At 39.6% G+C, this 18,318-nt stretch overlaps 1 protein-coding gene across 1 annotated transcript in view; it reads left to right on the top strand.

The window, feature by feature from the left end:
- The first annotated feature begins 220 nt into the window (after window positions 1-220).
- opn5 (opsin 5) overlaps window positions 221-18,318 on the top strand; it is a 30,937-nt gene continuing 12,839 nt past the window's right edge. The window contains exons 1-2 of the mRNA XM_046373842.1: window positions 221-456; window positions 10,202-10,348. Of these exons, the coding sequence (XP_046229798.1) occupies window positions 10,216-10,348 (133 nt within the window). The 5' untranslated portion in view covers window positions 221-456; window positions 10,202-10,215. The remainder of the gene's footprint in view (window positions 457-10,201; window positions 10,349-18,318) is intronic.

The following is an 18,318-nucleotide window of genomic DNA, read 5'->3' as shown; positions in this document are numbered from 1 at the left end:
AAAATCCCGCTACAAATCTCTTATCAACAATCCCAGCAGAAGACACAGACCTTCGCTCTGTCACAATGCTCTCTGAAAGGCTTTCATTTGGCCAAATTAAGGTCAGTCCTATGAAGCACAACCAAGTCCAAACTGAGAGGTGCGGTGAAAAAAAAAAATCAACAAGGGTTTTATTTTGAAGGATTTGACCGGAAGTTGTGCTTATTTTTGCACAACAGCGTCCGATGACCACATATAACAAAATGTGTAGCGAAGCCCAGCTGACTGAGTTGATGCTGGTGCTCACAGGTGGAGGCTCAGAGGAGAAGTTGAAGCTGAACCACAGGATTATTTTCCAGCCTGTCGCTGTCCGTCAGCAGCACCTCAGCTGACTGGATCGGCTTCCACTGACGCGGGAACAGTTCATTTGTGGGAATTCAACTCCGCTCGGGATGACTAATGACCGATGATCAAAAGGTGAGTGACAAACCAAACCCTTTTTCATTTCAGCCCACCGCTGTCTTCGCTGTGTGTCCAGTGAGGGAGACTGTTTTCTCACACAGAGGAACCTCAAACTGTTTACGCTGTGAACACGCCGTAAACTCCGCGAGGTCGGCCTTTTCAGATATTTCAAAATATTCTTCCGTTTACTTCTGCGGGTTCCCTTAAAATGTTAAAAACGAATGTAAATAAAATTCAGTCTCCATGTGCCGAGGTGGGAAAATATCCCTGTTAAAAAACACATACTTATCTTGGTTGCCATCACTTAGCTGCAAAAATTAAGCTTTGTAGGTTTTATTTTGTTTGTTTGTTTGTTTTTTTTTTTTTTGGCCAAACTTTTACAGGCTCTAAATTGAGAGGAAGATCTGCAAACTCTGTGTAGCGTTGAAAGAGGAAATACTGGAGAGCTTCAGGAAAAAAAAATAATAATTGAATCATATTTCAGTTTTATTGTGGTATTTTGACGTTGGCTTTAACTGAGTGAGTTAAAAAAAAGGTAAATGTAGGTAAATACAGAAAATATCACAATTCTATTCCACCAAATAAGAAAATATTTCCACACGCATTCACACATTCATTCATATATGTATGTCGGAACGAATGTATATCAATATGAAGTCAAATCCCTATAGTCTCTTACTTTGAAACCACAGTAAGTAAGTCAAATTTCGCCTTTTAATCTCGACTTTCGTGACTTTTTTGATGGGCGTCGCTGTAAAAACAGGCTACTGTCAGCACCAGTCACGGATAAACAGCAAGAAAACTCATTATATCTAACCGTGTTTCACAGCTGGGGTCTCAATGCAAATATTCCTGTAGTAGTCTTTAAATCTTAAAATATATACATATATATACAAAATACAAAATTAAAATGGAATTAAGTACCCAGCAATAATAACAGTAATAGACAGGAAATTTTTGCAGTGATAAAAAGTCGTTTTTTTTTTTTTTTTTTTTTTAATTATGGAAAGCACCAGGGCCAAATTCATTATAATTTGCTTAGTTGATAGATATGTTTGTACACAGTGTTCACTTTGTAACCTCAAACTTTATCGTGTGCTCACTAATCTGAAAGCATACCTGCAGCTTTAAAAACAAAATAAAAAGCTGTGGCGACAGCAGACAGATGAAATGTAGTCGAGTGAAATGCACATTGTTGACTTTTGGTATCGCAACACAAAACACAAACACTCAAAGTTGTGGTTGAGAAAATGTTTTTAGTTACTACTACTGTTTCTCCAGATGCTCCCCCTGACCCAGCCCTTCACTTAGGCCTACTTCAGACAGAATCAGGCATTGCTGTGATTAGTTCAGGGTCATGTGGGCATGTGGGAGTATCACCATTTGGTCCATTTGATTCTTCATCTGCACCTCTGAATTGTGCATGTGTCTTTTTTGACCCTAACACTGAACATGTCATGCCCACCAGCATTTATAATAAAACTTAAAAATCTCCCTTTGTAAGTATTATGGCAGTTAACCATAAATATAGTGCCAATTGTATTTTTTTGGAGGGGGGGGAGGGCGGTGCAACCCCGTAGTCTGAACAGCTGCAGCCTAAACAGTCAAAATGAACTGGAGGATTGGTATGTTTACTTCAGTGACTGATTTGTTCTGAGTGAGGTCTTAACCTCTGGATGTTGACTTCCTTACAGTTGTCTAATTGTGATCCATGTCTTATTTAAACGGAGAGCAAGATGGAATATTGGAATTTTGTATTACAAAAGTTTGAAGGTGGAAAGTTACTCTTGGCCACATAAAATAAGTGTCAGGTATACATGTCATCTGAAGATACCAGGACTGTTCCCCCCCTCAGTGTGAAGACATTAAATTTAGTTGTTTATTCCTGGTAACGGTAGCTAGCTTTTGGCAAATTCTGAGAGATTATCAGCAAAGAAATCATTATTATGCCAAAAAAAAAAAAAAAAAAAAATCACTGCATCATTTACTGTTACAGTTAATGTTTTATGTTTTTTCCAAAATTCCACCAACTGAAATGATCATAATCCACATGATCAATGCACACAGCACAAGGAGGGCTGGGATTACCTATTGCTTGAAAATAAACCTCTCCAGAAAACATACATGACCTCAGTGTTCCTCAAAGGCAGCTACACCCCTGCAGCAGTTCAGCTCTCACCAGAAACATCCCAGACATCCCCAGCATATTTAAAATAAAACATGTATATAGGATACTCTGATGTAGAGAGCAGTTTGGATTCACACGTCACATGTGTATATGTGGAAACCAGACAAATGGTTCCTCTTTAGATGTTTGATGCCTGGCCATGGGCAGTGTTGTGAGTGTGTGTTTTTGCTCCGAGCCTGTGAATATTCTCATTCATCCAGGTCATGGTTATCTCAAGGAAATTCAATCGAATGCAACTGGACTTAGTTATTTGTCTTTGAAGACGTTTCACCTCTCATCCAAGAGGCTTCATCAGTTCATGCTCGCTTGACTAGGCTGGGACTAGTCCGAGTTTTTGCTCCGAGCTGTTAGATGTTGCTCCTTGTGCCTGGTTCAACTCCTCTTCTCCAGCCACAAAGTGTCTCATTCTGCATTAGACTGCCACGGTAGTTACTGGTCCTCCTAAACGGACTGATTAGATCTGCTGTGGGAAAGCCTTTCTCTGTCTCAAAACCATCCTGACCTCTGAGCTGTACGGAAAACAGAAACTGGATTTTCTTCTTTTATTTGACTGCTTTCAAATTATCACGTCTTTCCTTCAGAGTGGCGTAACCTCTTTGTGATTCATGGTGGACATTAAGAGTTTCCTTTTTGTTTAACCGCTCTTGTCCTGAAGACAAATTGAAGCCTCTTGAGAATGCAGCTGTGAAACCTCATGAGCTGTAATCTAGAGGGGGAACAAGTCATTGCCATGAAATAAACTGCTTGACTGCTTGCCTTTTGATATTGTTGCTGCGCCTGTCAGTCTTTTCACTCTCGCAGTGTGTACGCACAGGTTTCAATGATGGTGTGGCACATTTGAACTCTTTGTAATTTTGAAAAGCTTTTTATTTCTAGCCTGTTGCTCGCGCATTTAATTTGCTGTAGCTAGCTGGCTGATCAAGGTTTTCAGGTTTCAGGACTTCAGCTTAGTGGAATCTATCTCAGTACATTTACCTAAGTACTGTACTTAAGTACAAAGCTGAAGTATTCGTACCTGATCAATTGTATCTCAGAGCATGTGTAGGAGTGTGCTGTCTGCATTGTGACCACATGCTGTTATTATACCAGAAGATCAATGACTGATCTTGATTATTATTTTCATTTGACACAATAAATATGCTTTGCTTCAGTGTTTGGACCTACCAACTTCTCAGGTTAGTTTTGATTGAAAATGACAGGGGTAGCTTCAAAGATGTGGTCAAAAATGTGGTAAGTAAGCATGCGTCATCTTCTCTCAAGACACAGAGTGAGGGTTTTGAAAGCAATTAATGCCTAATCAATACAGTGACGTGTGTCACATGTGTCAAATGTGTCTGAAGATCTTTTCGGATAGCAGCAGCTGTACTGTAAATTCCCCATCTCAGACAAAAGTATGTCACAGCTGTGTAAAACTGACTTTATCATAGACAAACCGTTGTGAGATTGCTGAGAAGAGAGTAGCTGCATGAGGACATCTGTCCCTTTTTGATGTACTGTCATGTAGTGCCAGTACCTTGTATCGAAATGAAATGTTTCCTTTTCATGGCTTTCCTATGAAGTCTTTGAGGTTTCACAGAGAGAAAAAAAACAACTCCAGACTCAAATCAGTCATTTCTGCTTCATTTTTCAATTTTTTAGTGAATGTTGAGCTCCGCCAAGGCTGTTTCTTCTCTCCGATCCTGTTTAGCATTTTCATGGACAGGATTTCAAGCCACAGCTGGGGTGAGGAGTGTGTCTGGTTTGAAAATCTCAGGATTATGTCTCTGCTTTTGGCAGTGGTGGATCTATTGGCTTCATCAGTCCATGACCTTCAGCACACACCAAAAGAATGAGAACATGATTATACATGGTCGAAAGAAAGAGTTTACTTTGTAGGGTGTTAGAAATAGGATGAGGTGACGTGGGTCTACCAAAGGGAGGCACCAGGGCAGCTGGCTATATTTGTTCTCTCTCTCTTTGATTCTTTCTCTGTCTTTGGTGCCAGGGCGGCTCCCTTTGGTAGATCCAGAACTCACTGTTTGGATTGCATATTCCATCTGGCCTAGAGACCCCCCAGGAAGAACTGGAAAACATTGCAAGGGATGTCTGCTTAGTCTGCTGCCAGTGTGATCTGACCACAAATAATCAGAAGAAAATGGATGGAAGGATGCTCTTGATTTAGGATTAGCCTTCTGTCTTTGGCATGAAACTAGGGATTTTTTTCTTCTCAGGGTTTAGCAGTTTAGTCTATTTGACTCTTCCTAGGGCCCTTGGGGTGTTTTTGACTTGTTGAAGTTGCACCATGGAATAACATGGTACTGGCCTTACAAAAAAATTAGAGGTAACGATAAGCTCAGGCCCAATAGAGATGTTAGAAGCCATTTTATGCAAGTCTCTTACAGCAGTAATGTAGATTCTGCCATCTGCTGCTATCCAGTCTGTTCACAAAATTTGAAGCATGTGCTCTGTTATCATCATTCCTTTTACTACAAGCATACAGTATTGGCACTGATAAGTTGTATATATATGACCACTTAAGCCCCAGAACCCCATATGTATCCCACTTGCACACTGCACACAACTGAATCACCTAATATTAGTCACTGTGCAAAACATAAAGTAACAGATTGAGTCATATAGAGGAACAGGACATCTCACCGATAAAACCAAAGCCACAACTAAATGAATGAATCGCCTTCAGGGGTTTTCTAAATAAACAGCTATTTTAAATGAAATGTTAAACAGCAGTGACTGAATGAGGATCTGTAGTGAGCAGCCTCTTAGCAAGAATGGCAATTCTAGTCCTGAATACTGTCTCAAGCAAACGAGAGCAGGTTAGTTCTTTTTAAATAAATATTATTTTGGTTTGACCTCTTCAGAAAGTACCACTTCCTATCATACTGAACTCTATGGACTGCCTTCAATACACAGAGTGTTGCTCAGCTTAACCCTACATTGGGGCAAGTTGTGTCATGAAATTAACTTTAGTTGATGAGTCATTATTATAAAACAATAATGATTACCGTATTTTCCGGACTATAAGCCGCTACTTTTTTCCCACGCCTTCAACTCTGTGGCCTAAACAACAATGCGGCTATTCTAGAGATTTTTACAGCTAACGGCCCGGTGATGCGAAGAGGAAGATGCTAGTTTTAAGCGTAACTTTTAACAGTCATTTTGCGTGTCATGCACATACTGTCATCATGGAAAACACTCGAAGAAATGCATATGATGCAGCTTTTAAGTTAAAAACAATCGAACCGTCTGTCCAAGAAGGAAATAGAGCTGCTGCACGTAAGCTTAGCGTAAATGAATCAATGGTGAGACGTTGGAGGCGGCAGCGTGAAGAACTGACGCAATGCAAAAAGACGACAAAAGCTGTCAGAGGTAATAAAAGCAGATGACCCGGACTTGAAAACGTATGTCATGTTACAGTGTGGACACCTGAGGCTTATAGTCAAGTGCGGCCTATATATGTACAAATATTATTATTATTATTTAATTTGGTGGGTTCGGCTTATACTCAGGCGCGTTCTATAGTCTGGAAAATACGGTAGATAACTTGTCTAATTTTCATGGATTCACAATAACCTAGGCATATATCATAAGTATTGTTTAAAAACAAAAACACTTTTATTGTGGAGCAAAAGCATCTGATGGAAAAACCCTGAAAGCAAGAAAAAACACATCAAAAACAAAAGAAAGAGAAAAACAAAACAAAGACAGCTGTTTACATTAGGAAATGAATGCCACGGGTTTTCTTTAATGCTGCACTACCGTTAATTCTCATCCCTATTTTTATATCTATAATTGATCAAATAAAAATGTTTAATGTGAAAGGGGGCTTATAGCGACAGACCCACAATTATTGGACTCTGTTGTTCTCTTCAGTAAGCATGTGTTATCAGAAACTTGTGTAACAACACAGGGTCAGTAAAAAACTGCCGAATATCAGACATCATTCTGTGACCCCAAAAAGGTTAATAGGTATTTGTTAACTGCGGTGGAAAATTAAGAGAATAAAGAGACTGTGAAAAAAGAAGAAACCGTCTAAATGTGATTTATATTGTGCTCCTGTAAGACAACTGAAACCAACAAAGTGGCAATAAGCAATCTGGAAGGAGACAATTAGGAGTGTGTCCTTGGCAGCATTTTTATATGACACGGCTCACAGAAAAGTTCTCAGAAAAGGTTATAACAAGAAGGTCAACAGAGACCATGATTATCTGGATTTCTGGGTAACTCCCCTGTCCAGTGTTATAATTCACAGCACTATCAGCATGATGAGGGAATGTAGCTGCAGAAGATCATATAAAGTTCAGACAGAGTACACTTACAAAAGACAATTCATGGTCAGTGTCATACTGTCAATCAGAATAGGAAACTATTACATTTAAATGCAAACCATATGTCATATGATAAGATAACTTTTCCCCCAACATTACCGTATTGTATTACAAGGTCACATCCTCTTGTACTGTGTTCTGTAGGTGACTAATCATCAAATGTTATTTTTACAGCTCACCCTGAACGGCATGACTGAAAAACGTGTTTTACAAAAAATACCCCTTACACAACGGACAAACTTGTAAAGCTTTATCAACACAGTGAGAATTCACATCCCTCTCTCTCTTTGTAAGAGTAATGTTACCTGAGAGCACATGGTTACGTGCAGCGGCAGAGAATAGAGGCTATCATAGAGTCTGTCAAGTTGGTTGTTAATGGGCTCAGACATCAGGTTCTGTACTTCATGTCCTAAGGTAGATTGAGTCAATTTTAGAGAACCTAGCACACACTCTTCTGTCTCTGGTTGGAAGTGTTAGACCCAAGTCTCATCCATGGCTAAGAATTGTGGATCAGCGGTTAGGTTGTCGGACCCGTAACCGGTGGATCGCTGGTTTGATTCCCCCGTACCGGTGTCCATGGCTGAGGTATCCTTGAGCAAGGTACCAAACCCCAGGCGCTGCACGCGGTCGCCCACTGCCCCGGGTTTGCTGTGTGTGTGCACGTCACTTGGGTGGGTTAAATGCAGATCTTTTGTACATATTTTGTCATTGGAGTGAGTTCCCTCCAATGACAAAATATGTCACTTTCATCATCTTTCTTTTTTTTTTTATATTCTACTGTTTTTATATTACATAGCATTGTTTATATTTATATTTATTTGTTAGGCAATTGGGCTTATACTGGGACCGGGGAAACTAATTTCGTTCCACTCATGTTCTACGTGTGTGAAATGACAATAAAGCTCCTTGAATCCTTGAATCCTTGAATCTTTCTTTTCATCTTTTATGTCCAGTTATAGGACTGCTTTGCTGACACCCGGTTGCTGGATTATAACTTGGGGATCATATTATGCACAGCTGGGAGATGTTGAATGCAATTGCAATAATGGCAGGTATCATTTAATTGTGTGCAAAGACACATAATGACTATGTTTACACGTACGTTACATGTATTGTGTTTATATGCTAATTTAATCATGGGCAAAAGTAACTTGACTTTGCCCTTTCCTGCAAACCTAAACTCATAAAAATGTGAATGGTATTGACAAACTAAAAGCTTAAAGTGCATGAAATGACTGCCCTTAAAAATGACCTGCTATTTTATGGTATGAGATCATCCTGAAGTGATTTCTAATTTCTTCCCCTGTTTTCTCTGAGGGATGGTAGATATTAGGTTTGAGTAGCAGAATCAGTAATATTACTATTAATATTAGTATACCGAATGTAGAACAAGAATTCAAAAGTACATGGAAGTGAAAAAAGCTTTTAGATGACATCCTGAGTCATATAACCGTGTATTACATGGGTGTGTTAGCCCTCATGCAGTGAGAATTTTGATCAGAAATGCACATTGATGGGTGCATACATTTGTACCTCGTATGGAATCAGGTAACCTTATCATTATTTCTATAATGCACCATCGACTAGCTAAGCTAAGAGCTAAGACAACATGATGTCATACCTTGGCTCCCTTTGCTATTACCACTGGGAGAAGAAGGGATTCCTTTTGCTTTGAGACAACTTTCTGTTATGGAGTTGAGTATGAACCAAGCTGTAATAGCAGGATTAGTTGTACTTGGAAGACATCATTCTTGCCTGAGATACATTTTTCTTCTATTGTTCAGAGTGCAGAAATCTTAGAGAGAGCAGAGATATGGTAGTCGACATACTGGATTCTATATCTTATTCTTGTTTGTGTTTATGCTGTTGTTGTTATTCATTCAGTAAGTAGTGTTGTAAACTGTATATGCTTGTTCTCCTGCTGAAAGTGACCATGTATGTGACTCTGTTACTTTACCTGCTCAGTGACAAAATGTCTATCTTTCAGAAATACTTATCACATAGGCATGATGTTGACAGGTTTTCAGTGTAGTGAGTCCCCAGCACCCAAAAGTGATCATTTCAGTGGGTCCCCATTAAACTGTGGCTTTCTGGCAAATTGTAGTTTTCAGCCTGTGCTTGATGTTATAATTGCTGTTATATTCATCTATGTTGAAAATGGATCTGAAAGTAAAATCCCAAACCTGAACAGTTTAAAAAAAACATGTCACATGTGAATGACAAGTTTACAAAACATGTGTTGGATCATCATTCATAGAACTCTTAATGCATTGTGATTTTTCAAGTCAACTGAGTGGTGTTCATTTTGGCAGCTATTTTAGGCTTAGTCTTTAGTGGATGAAAAGTCATAACACTTTTCAGTCAAATTGTTTTCTGTCTTCAAACTGATTCAGTTGGGTTAATAGAGGTGTCAGATATTGATGTAACCAGGCTAAAGTGTAACCAGTGTTGCATAGAGGCTTTGTAGGCCTGCAGGCAACACATGCCACACCATTAAATCAGGCTGGAGGGAAGGTTTTACCTTCAAATATACTGGTTCTGAAGTAGAGTAGTTGATTAATATGCCCACCAGGCATTAGTGCTAAGAAATTATGCAAACATCTTCCAAATAAGTTGATGTGTTAACTTAGAAACACCAGTTTGACTAGATATTAATTGCTCTGCCTTTGGTACTTCCAATTAAGCTTTTTCCTGGTGAGGACAATTAAATCAAAACAGATTGTGCATAAATACAAATTAATTGTCTGAATATATTATTTTAGCTCGCAGGCTATAAACAGTAAGCATGGATGAGCTTTTAGACTCCTGAACAAATGTTATCATTCATTTTTAAGCCCTGCATGTGCCACTCACAAACTTTGAAGTGAAGTGACATTAGCTAACATATTAACCAAGCCAGTGTTAGCCTGGAAGCTGAACATTCATTATTTTGCTACTGCAAACTGAAAACTTTTTGTGAGGAAAAACTGTCTTTTGGAGCGTCCAGTAGCCCACTACTAACATCATGGTCTCATCTTCTCAATAAAAACAAGGCAATTGGTTTCCTTTCTCTGCTAGAATGACGTAAGGCAATCTCTTTTTGACACCTGTGACATGATTGCTGGCTTGAGAGTGTAAGAGTGTTTGTGGAACTGGGCTCATGATTTATTCTGTGTCTACATGTGTTTATTTGCATGTATGGACATATGTGTGGAATTGGAATCTGTGCAAGGAGCGTAGTGTTTCAGCCTTTTCCTCCACTTCACAGGACATCCCCCACTGATGGCAGTGATGGAGAACGAGACGTGGCCGCACTCCTCATATGTGCCCCATTATCTCCTCCGTGGTGATCCTTTTGCCTCAAGACTCTCCAGAGAGGCAGATATTGTTGCAGCTCTTTACATCTGTGTCATAGGTCAGTCTCTGATTAAGAAGAATTCTTTGTCTTCATCTCTTCATATTGCTGTTTTTACTTCATCTTGCCACTGAAAGTGACATCAGGTGTCACTGCAATCAGGTTTAATGCCAGTGATCTTAAACATAGTGTAATTTCAACCACATCTCACTGCATGCAATGCATGCAAGTTATATATATATAAAATTTTAATATTTGATCAGGCCCTTGAGAAGCAGTTCAGTTTAGTATTGCATTTGTCATGTTATTGTTTGAATGTTTTAGTTGTAGGGATGCATTGCATGAAAGAATCTATCTTTCAAGTACTTGGTTTACTTTGGCTGACTGTGAAGGAAGGAAACAATTGTTTCCAATACAGAAAAGGAAATTCCTTGCAACACAATGTGTTGTACGTGATGAAAACTAATGTGCAGCACATATTGTTCAGATGAAGCTTCTAAACAAAGAGCATAAGGGTATGTGCCAAGTATGGAAGATGGATGGAACTTGTAAGAGATATTCTAAATTACAAGCAAATGAAGAAGGGTGAGTTGACAATTAATTAATTTTCTTTAATTAACTTATCAGAGCCTATAGAGCCTAATAACTTGTGTGCACAAAATAATTCAGTTGAGTTTTCCATTTTATTTTAGATAGAGACACATGGATGTACTATAGCCAAACAACACTGGCATCAATTAAACCTAAGATACAGTATTGTTTAACATAAATGCAAACAAATTATACACTCGAGAACATAAATTAGGTAATTTGGTCACAATTTAGTCAATTGTGTGTATTCCTTGTTTTTTGCCATCCAAGACCCTGACTGGGCTCATACAAAAGAGAAAAAAAGAATCTACCTTTACTTGGTTGTTATCTACCAGGAACAAAAAAAGGAAACTTCTGCCTTGGTAAAAATTCATACTTCAGGAAGAACTAGAAAAGCTGTTAACTCAACTTGTTCTTACTTTGTTTTACCTTTTCTCCTATGCCATATTGTATTGTATTCATAGACAGTCAATGTAGGCCCAAAAAAGTGCCTTGGGACATGAATAGCTGGGATTCAGTATATTGTGTTAACTGTCTTGTTGCACTGGTATGCTGACGGATAAGTCAGTATGAATTTTATCATATTTGCTTGAAATAGTATGATCTCAGACAGCATATTCTTAATGTGCAGATGACTACAATTACTGTTCAACAGCAAATCGAATTACTGACCTTTCCTGGTAATCATATTGCTTACGGGCAGGCAAGAGAACAAAGAGGGTCGTTGTTGAGATTGCACTTGGCTACAGTGTGAGCTTGAAGCTGACTGGCAAATGTACAGTATGTCAAGTCGCTACCTTCAAATTTTAGCATTACTGAATCATGACCACATCCTGTTGAGGCTCCAGTATAACTAGGGAGGAGATGTACCTGTTGTATATGTAGATGATATTATGGGGATTCGGGGGTAATGAAGTTAATCCAGGGCAACAAAACAGAACGAAAACCTAAACTTTGAGGTGAAATAAAAGTGTCATCCAGTTGACATTTCTGCCCCATTTTTAAAAAATGAAAGTGTAAAAGAAAATTTGAGGCAGGAAACTTTTGAAAAATCTTCCCTCAGAAAAAGACCAGCAGAGGCACAATTTAATCAGGAGCTCACTGTTGGTAATGTCTGGAAAGTCTGCTCTGAAAAGTTTTGTGAGTGTAAACTTTGTGTGACATTTTGTGTTTATATTTCTAACATGTAGGTTCTAATGTTGTTCTGCTTATCTTCTCTGGCAAAAACTATGCAAAAGTAACAATATATTCCATTACATAACATTACAACAGTTTTTCTATGCTGATTTACAAGAGAAGCCAGTGTAGTAATGGCAGCAAGTCGGTTTCAGCTGGACTCTTTCTCTAATTAATTAAAATGGCAAGAAATACACTGTGGAATGCTGCATGTAGCATTGCAATCTGGTGTCACAAGGATGGTCTGCAGCATTTATCGTGGGACAAAACAGAGTGAGACACACAGGCTTCATTAAGTCTTGACTACAAATTTTTTTGTTAACCTGCTCACAGTGCTCAAACAGAAAAGTAAAACAACAATGAATTAAACACAAGTACATAAGATGTCAGCTATATAAATTAAAACAAAAATGAGGTAGTTAATATATTGCACATTTTAGTCATTTTATCCACCATATCAAAGGTGGATAAAACATGAGGAAAGTGAGTGCAGCTGAGTGTCCTAACAGTCCATAGATAAAAGTTGTCTTTCAGTGTGTTTGTTCAGCTTTTGGTGCTCCTGTACCTCCTTCTTGGTCATAGAAGATCTATCTGGTCCTGGAGAGGCATCAAGAGCTGGCAATGTCATCATAGCCTGTCCACACAGTCATCGTTGATGTAGAGAGGGGCAGGCTCATCTTTGTCCCTACTGAAGTCCACAAGCATCTTAGGTTTTTTTGGTGTTGAGAGCCAGCCATGTATTGCCGCCAGTCCTCCAACAAGTTGGTCCTGTCCACAACTTTAATTATCGTGTTGGTGGGGTGGAAGGGAGAGCAGTCATGGGTGTAGATGGCATACAGGGGCGGATTCAGTACATAGCCCTGTGAGGAACCAGTCCTGAGCATAAGGGTGGGGGAGCTATGGGCGCCAATCTTGACAGTCTGTGGGCGGTTTGTTAGAAATTCTTTCATCCTGGCTTGTGTGGCTGGGAGGAAATCCAGGGCAGCTAACTTGCCTAGAAGGATGTCAGAGAAAATCGTGTTAAAGGCCGAACTGTCTGTCGATGAATAGCATCCTCACTGAGGTCCCTGGATGTTCCAGATGGCTGAGAGCAGTGTGGAGGGTTGTGGAGATGGCATCGGCCTGTTGATCTGTTTGCTTTGTATGCACACTGATAGGGATCAAAGGCAGGAGTGAGGCAGGCTTTTATGTGGTGTAACGTGTCTCTCAAAACATTTTACAGCCATTGGTGTTAATGTGACTGGCCTGAAGCCACTGAGGTTACTGGGCTTGGAAGTTTTGAGGATGGAGATTAAGAGATTACTTGAGACAGCGTGCGATCGTGGCATGTATCATGGAAATGTTAAAGATTTTGCTAAAGACTGTTGAAGGCTAGTCAGCACAGGCTTTGAATACTTTTCCAGGTACTCCATCAGGCCCAGCAGCTTTCCTTGTGTTCACAGACCTGAGCACACGAACTTGATGTTCCTGGAGAGTGTGTGTGGGTGTGTGTGTGTGACTGTGAGGGGTCTTGTCGTCTTTAGAGAAACAAATATTTTGTTTCTCTGCCCGCGAGACATCGGTGCTAAACTAATTAAAACCGAACTCTTCAGAAAATTGGGGGGGATTATGTGGTTTCAGCAACAAACATTCTTCCACTTAGTGGAAAACAGTGATAGACAAGTGCATTGTGTACATATTATATGCATGAATTATGGTAATTGGTTAAATGGCTGCAGTATACGGCCACACCTTCACATGCCACAAATCCCCTACCAACTCTTAATTGGTGCCTTGATGGAAACACAGAAGAACAAAGTGTCACTGGGAACATAAATCCTTAATATAATAACCAGGGTAGAAAAACGGAGAGGCTTGTTATGTGTGCGTCTATAGGTCAGCTCAGTCACATTATAAACAGTGACAAACTGAGTTAAACAATCGAAAGGCTAAATCAATTGCAATTGTGATATATAAACTGCACCTAAACCAAAATTTGACTACCTGCTGGAATCAAGAACTCAGTCACCCATCCAGTACATGAATAGATATTTGTTGTCTCCATCACTGTAATGAGCAGTCATCAGAAGGTTTCCACAACTGAAGAAGCAGGGGAGCAGGATAAAAATGGCTCCACACAAATGGCTCCATAACACTCATCCAGTGTAATCCAAGTTATCAGAGGCCGCAAGATATTGGAGTGATTTCAAGACGTTTTTTTTGAGCAGAAGTCATGACTGTACCGTTAAAATTGTTGCCGCACATTCTGTCTGAAGTGGGAACACATCCATCCATCAGCCCCTTCCAGCCACATCGTTTTACAGTGCTGTGTCTTGAATGTACCGTGCAGTGATGTTGAAAACTGTCTCACAGTCTTCATATAGTTGTAGAATGTGAGATATGAGCTTGCGCTGGGACATATATCCTAACAATATGAACAAATCTCTCAAACATTAATATTTCACTATGTGAAATATGTAAATCAATAAATAAAGGAAATATCTCTGTGTATTTTCGCTATAGCACTTAAAAAACTTGAGTGGAAACAGGAAATATGTTCACCATGCCCTAAACTGCTCTTCAAAGCTTCTCTCCTTTTTGAATTTTAGCAGCTGCTCTTATAATTACATCTTCCTGTCCCACCCTCTTCTTCTGCAATGTTTTAATGGCCCCCAAAGGAAGAATTAGGGCCACCAGCTTTTTGTCTTAATACTCATACGTCCACACCCACGCTAGTATATGGAAATGCACAATAATTAGCATTTTCTTCAAACTGTGCTACATTTGGGTGAAAAACTGACTACTGAATATTCTCTTCATGCACATTATCTTTTTGAGGCTCTTTAACAGCAGGCATTCTCCTCTGCATACAACCACAAAAATAACTCCGTTTTGTTGCTACTTGTAAGCTAGTACATGAACACCACTACTAAAACTAATATCATCCTCCTGAAAATAAGCCAGTGTAACACCCAGCTGGACACATCTCCTGAATTCCCAGTAACCATAAGCAGCAGACAAGTTAAATGGATTGCACTATATCCAGAGGTAAATGTGACTGATGTCTGCAGAAGATGAGCTGAGAGAGAGAGAGAGAGATGCGAAATATATGGAGAAAACCAGGTAGAGGGAAAATATGCTTCAGAGGATATTTAATTCATTTTCTGTCAATTCAAGTTTTTTACAAGGATTTCTTATGAAAATCAATTTTTTCCCAGTACATCTTGTAGAAATGCTCCCAACAGCCCAACCTTGGCTGACAGCCTCATTTCCTGGTGCAGTGCATCATATGAGTGCATGGAGATGATAAGGAGCACAGTGCATTCATTGTGTTATTTTTCTTTCTTTCTTTTTTTTAATTTAATTTGCCGTTTTACCCCATGTGCCGCAAAAAAATAATTGGAATGAATATGGTGTATACAACAGAGAATGCATTTGTTCAATATCAAAAAGGGTGAAAGGGAAGGAACTGACAGTCCAATAGATTTATGACTAAATGGGTTAACCCTGGCCAAGAGGTGAGGTTTTCTCCTATCTGTTGTTAATCTGGTCAGAGGACAGATTGAGGTAGTAATAGCGATGTTGCTTGGACTCTGTCAGATAAGAGAGTGTATCTACATTCATTTCAGTGTAGCTGTGTGGAAAAAGGCCATGCATGTGCAGAATACAGTAGGCGAGTTAAAGATGATGGAGTGTATCTTGGTCTGTACATTATTATTAAATGCAGGTTGTGCTGCTTTCTTTTGCTCAATAGTATTGCATATAAGATAGTGATTCAGCCGAAATTCATGCATTGTTCACATTTGCTGCACCACACACCTGAGGTTTAGTAAAAACTGGCAGCGTGTTCATCATACTCTTGTTTCTGGACATTCTAGTTTTCCTAGTTGAGATGCCCACAGATGCTGTTATTGGGGCTGATCTTTAACTGCACCAAGGAGGTCTTGTTTTCTGGTCAGTTTGTCTGTTTGTCAGCAGGATTTTCAAGTTTCCTGGAACTTGGCGGAAGGATGTGTCATAGTGCCAAGAGAGAACCCATTAAAATTTTGAAATGAATCTGAATCATGGGGTGCAAACAGCTCAAGAGACAGTGAATGAAGAGGCAGAGCAAGGTTAATGACCGCAAAGCAGTGAATCAAAGAAATAACAAGTCATTTTCTGATAATTATGTTCTTAAGCACACATAAACGCATCCATGCCTGCACACAACCCTGCAGGAAGTTGCCACATTGCACACAGACCCACAGTGCCTAGAAACGTCCACAACACGGCAAAATAGTAACAATTATAGTATATATATATATATATATATATATTATAGCTTAAAGTCACTATAAGAGTAGATGTTTCTCTTTCTAAAGTGAACAACCTCATTCACGGGGCATGTGGCCATTTGATTTTTTATTTACAAGATGCAAAGAGATAAGTACCCTCTCACGCTTTTTTTTTAGAAACTTTTACATCAGTTAAAATCAGTCAAAAATATTTCCGAAGTTCAATTATCCGCTTCATTTGTTCAAGAATGAGGCAAACCTTGTCAGGGTTCACTGTCAGTGCACATGAAAACATAATGTGTTCATTGTACTGAAAGATTGTTTTGACCAGTCTAAACAGAAAATGTCATGTTAGTCTCTCACAGTGCTGCATTCTTGTCTCACTGTTGCTGAAGCAAAGAAAACACATTTCATACGATTTCATCATCATGGATGTCATGGATCAGAGTCAGACCGATGGGGATGTGGTGTAGAGAGGTCGGTAATCTGTCTCAAATCTGTCTCCTTCCACACTCTCATCAGTCTCTGTGCATGGGACAATGAGTTTTTTACGTGCATTTTACAATTAGAGTTTATATAACATCTATAAGCTGCTGTTGAGTACAATATTTGATTTGGTGGCATAAATGTGTTGCTACCAGAGGTGTTGACTGCCTGATGTGAATGGTCTTGCCAGAAGCTTTTGCTTGTCATGTTTCATTCATGGCCTTTTAAGAGTCACAGAATAAAAGCAGATCCTGTGTCTCAAGATGATTGCATTTTAAAAAGAAATTAACTATTTGGAGTAATGAAATACTAAAGATAGCACAGTGTTCCTTTACACCACAACATTGTAACAACAATAAAAAATATATAATTGTAATTGTAATCTCCTAACCTTTTGATGAGTGTAAAGCAGCAATCTGAGATATGTTTTCATTTCCTCTGTCATTCAGTCAAAAGTCTTTGCAAACATTAAAATCCACGTAGGATATAGCCTGGTTACCCATGGGCTATAAAATTACCATATGGATGAGTCTGTCAGCATACTGGTGTAAGGACAGAGACAGTGATCTGTGGACATTGTGGATTTACTGAAAATTTATAATACTTATTTAAAGGCTTCATTGTCCTTTATAAAGCAGTGACTCTGTGAACATTAAAACAGCTGTCAGTTCGTCAGTCGTTTCTCCTGCACCGAAACCTTTACATCACTTTACTGTAGTAATCTGTTTGAAAAAAAAACAAATCTATACAAGGCTTTAGAAACATTTTGAAACAGACACTGATCAATGAACAGTCACTTGTCTCTGCTGTGATTGGTCGCACTGATGCAACACTCCTATCATCATGTTGTGAATATTTCTGAGTGAAGAGGATTCATGAGCAGCTGAAACGACTTTTAGATTGTAACAATGGACTAAAAGTAATTTAAAAAGTTTCTGAATATAGGCTGAGACTGCACAGCCCTTAGCAAAGAGCCCCGCACCCCATACTCCCGGAGCACCTCCCACAGGATGCCGTGAGGAACATGGTCGAATGCCTTCTCCAAGTCCACAAAGCACATGTAGACCAGTTGGGGAAACTCCCATGAACCCTCAAGCACCCTGCGGAGGGTATAGAGCAGGTCCAGGGTTCCACGACTAGGGCGAAAACCGCATTGTTCCTCCTGGATCTGATCCATTCAGCTATCGACCGAATTCTCCTCTCCGGTACCCTGGAATAGACTTTCCCAGGGAGCCTGAGGAGTGTGATCCCTCTGTAGTTGGAGAACACCCTCCGGTCCGCCTTCTTAAAAAGAGGGACCACCATCCCAGTCTGCCAGTCCAAGGGCACTGTCCCAGGAGCAGGAGTCTGGTTCGCCTTGACAGCAGTAAATCAGACCTGTTCCCAGTGCATATTGGCTTCCGGCAAGGCTGTCCTTTGTCGGTCCTGTTCATCACTTTTATGGACAGGATTTCTAGGCACAGCCAGGGACCTGAGGGTGTCCGGTTTGGGAACCACAGGATTTCATCTCTGCATTTTGCGGAT

This window comes from Scatophagus argus, chromosome 19 (genome assembly GCF_020382885.2).
Source record: "Scatophagus argus isolate fScaArg1 chromosome 19, fScaArg1.pri, whole genome shotgun sequence".
NCBI lineage: Eukaryota > Metazoa > Chordata > Actinopteri > Scatophagidae > Scatophagus > Scatophagus argus.
Note: the sequence above shows the minus strand (reverse complement) of the source record. Positions and strands in the feature narration are given on the sequence as shown.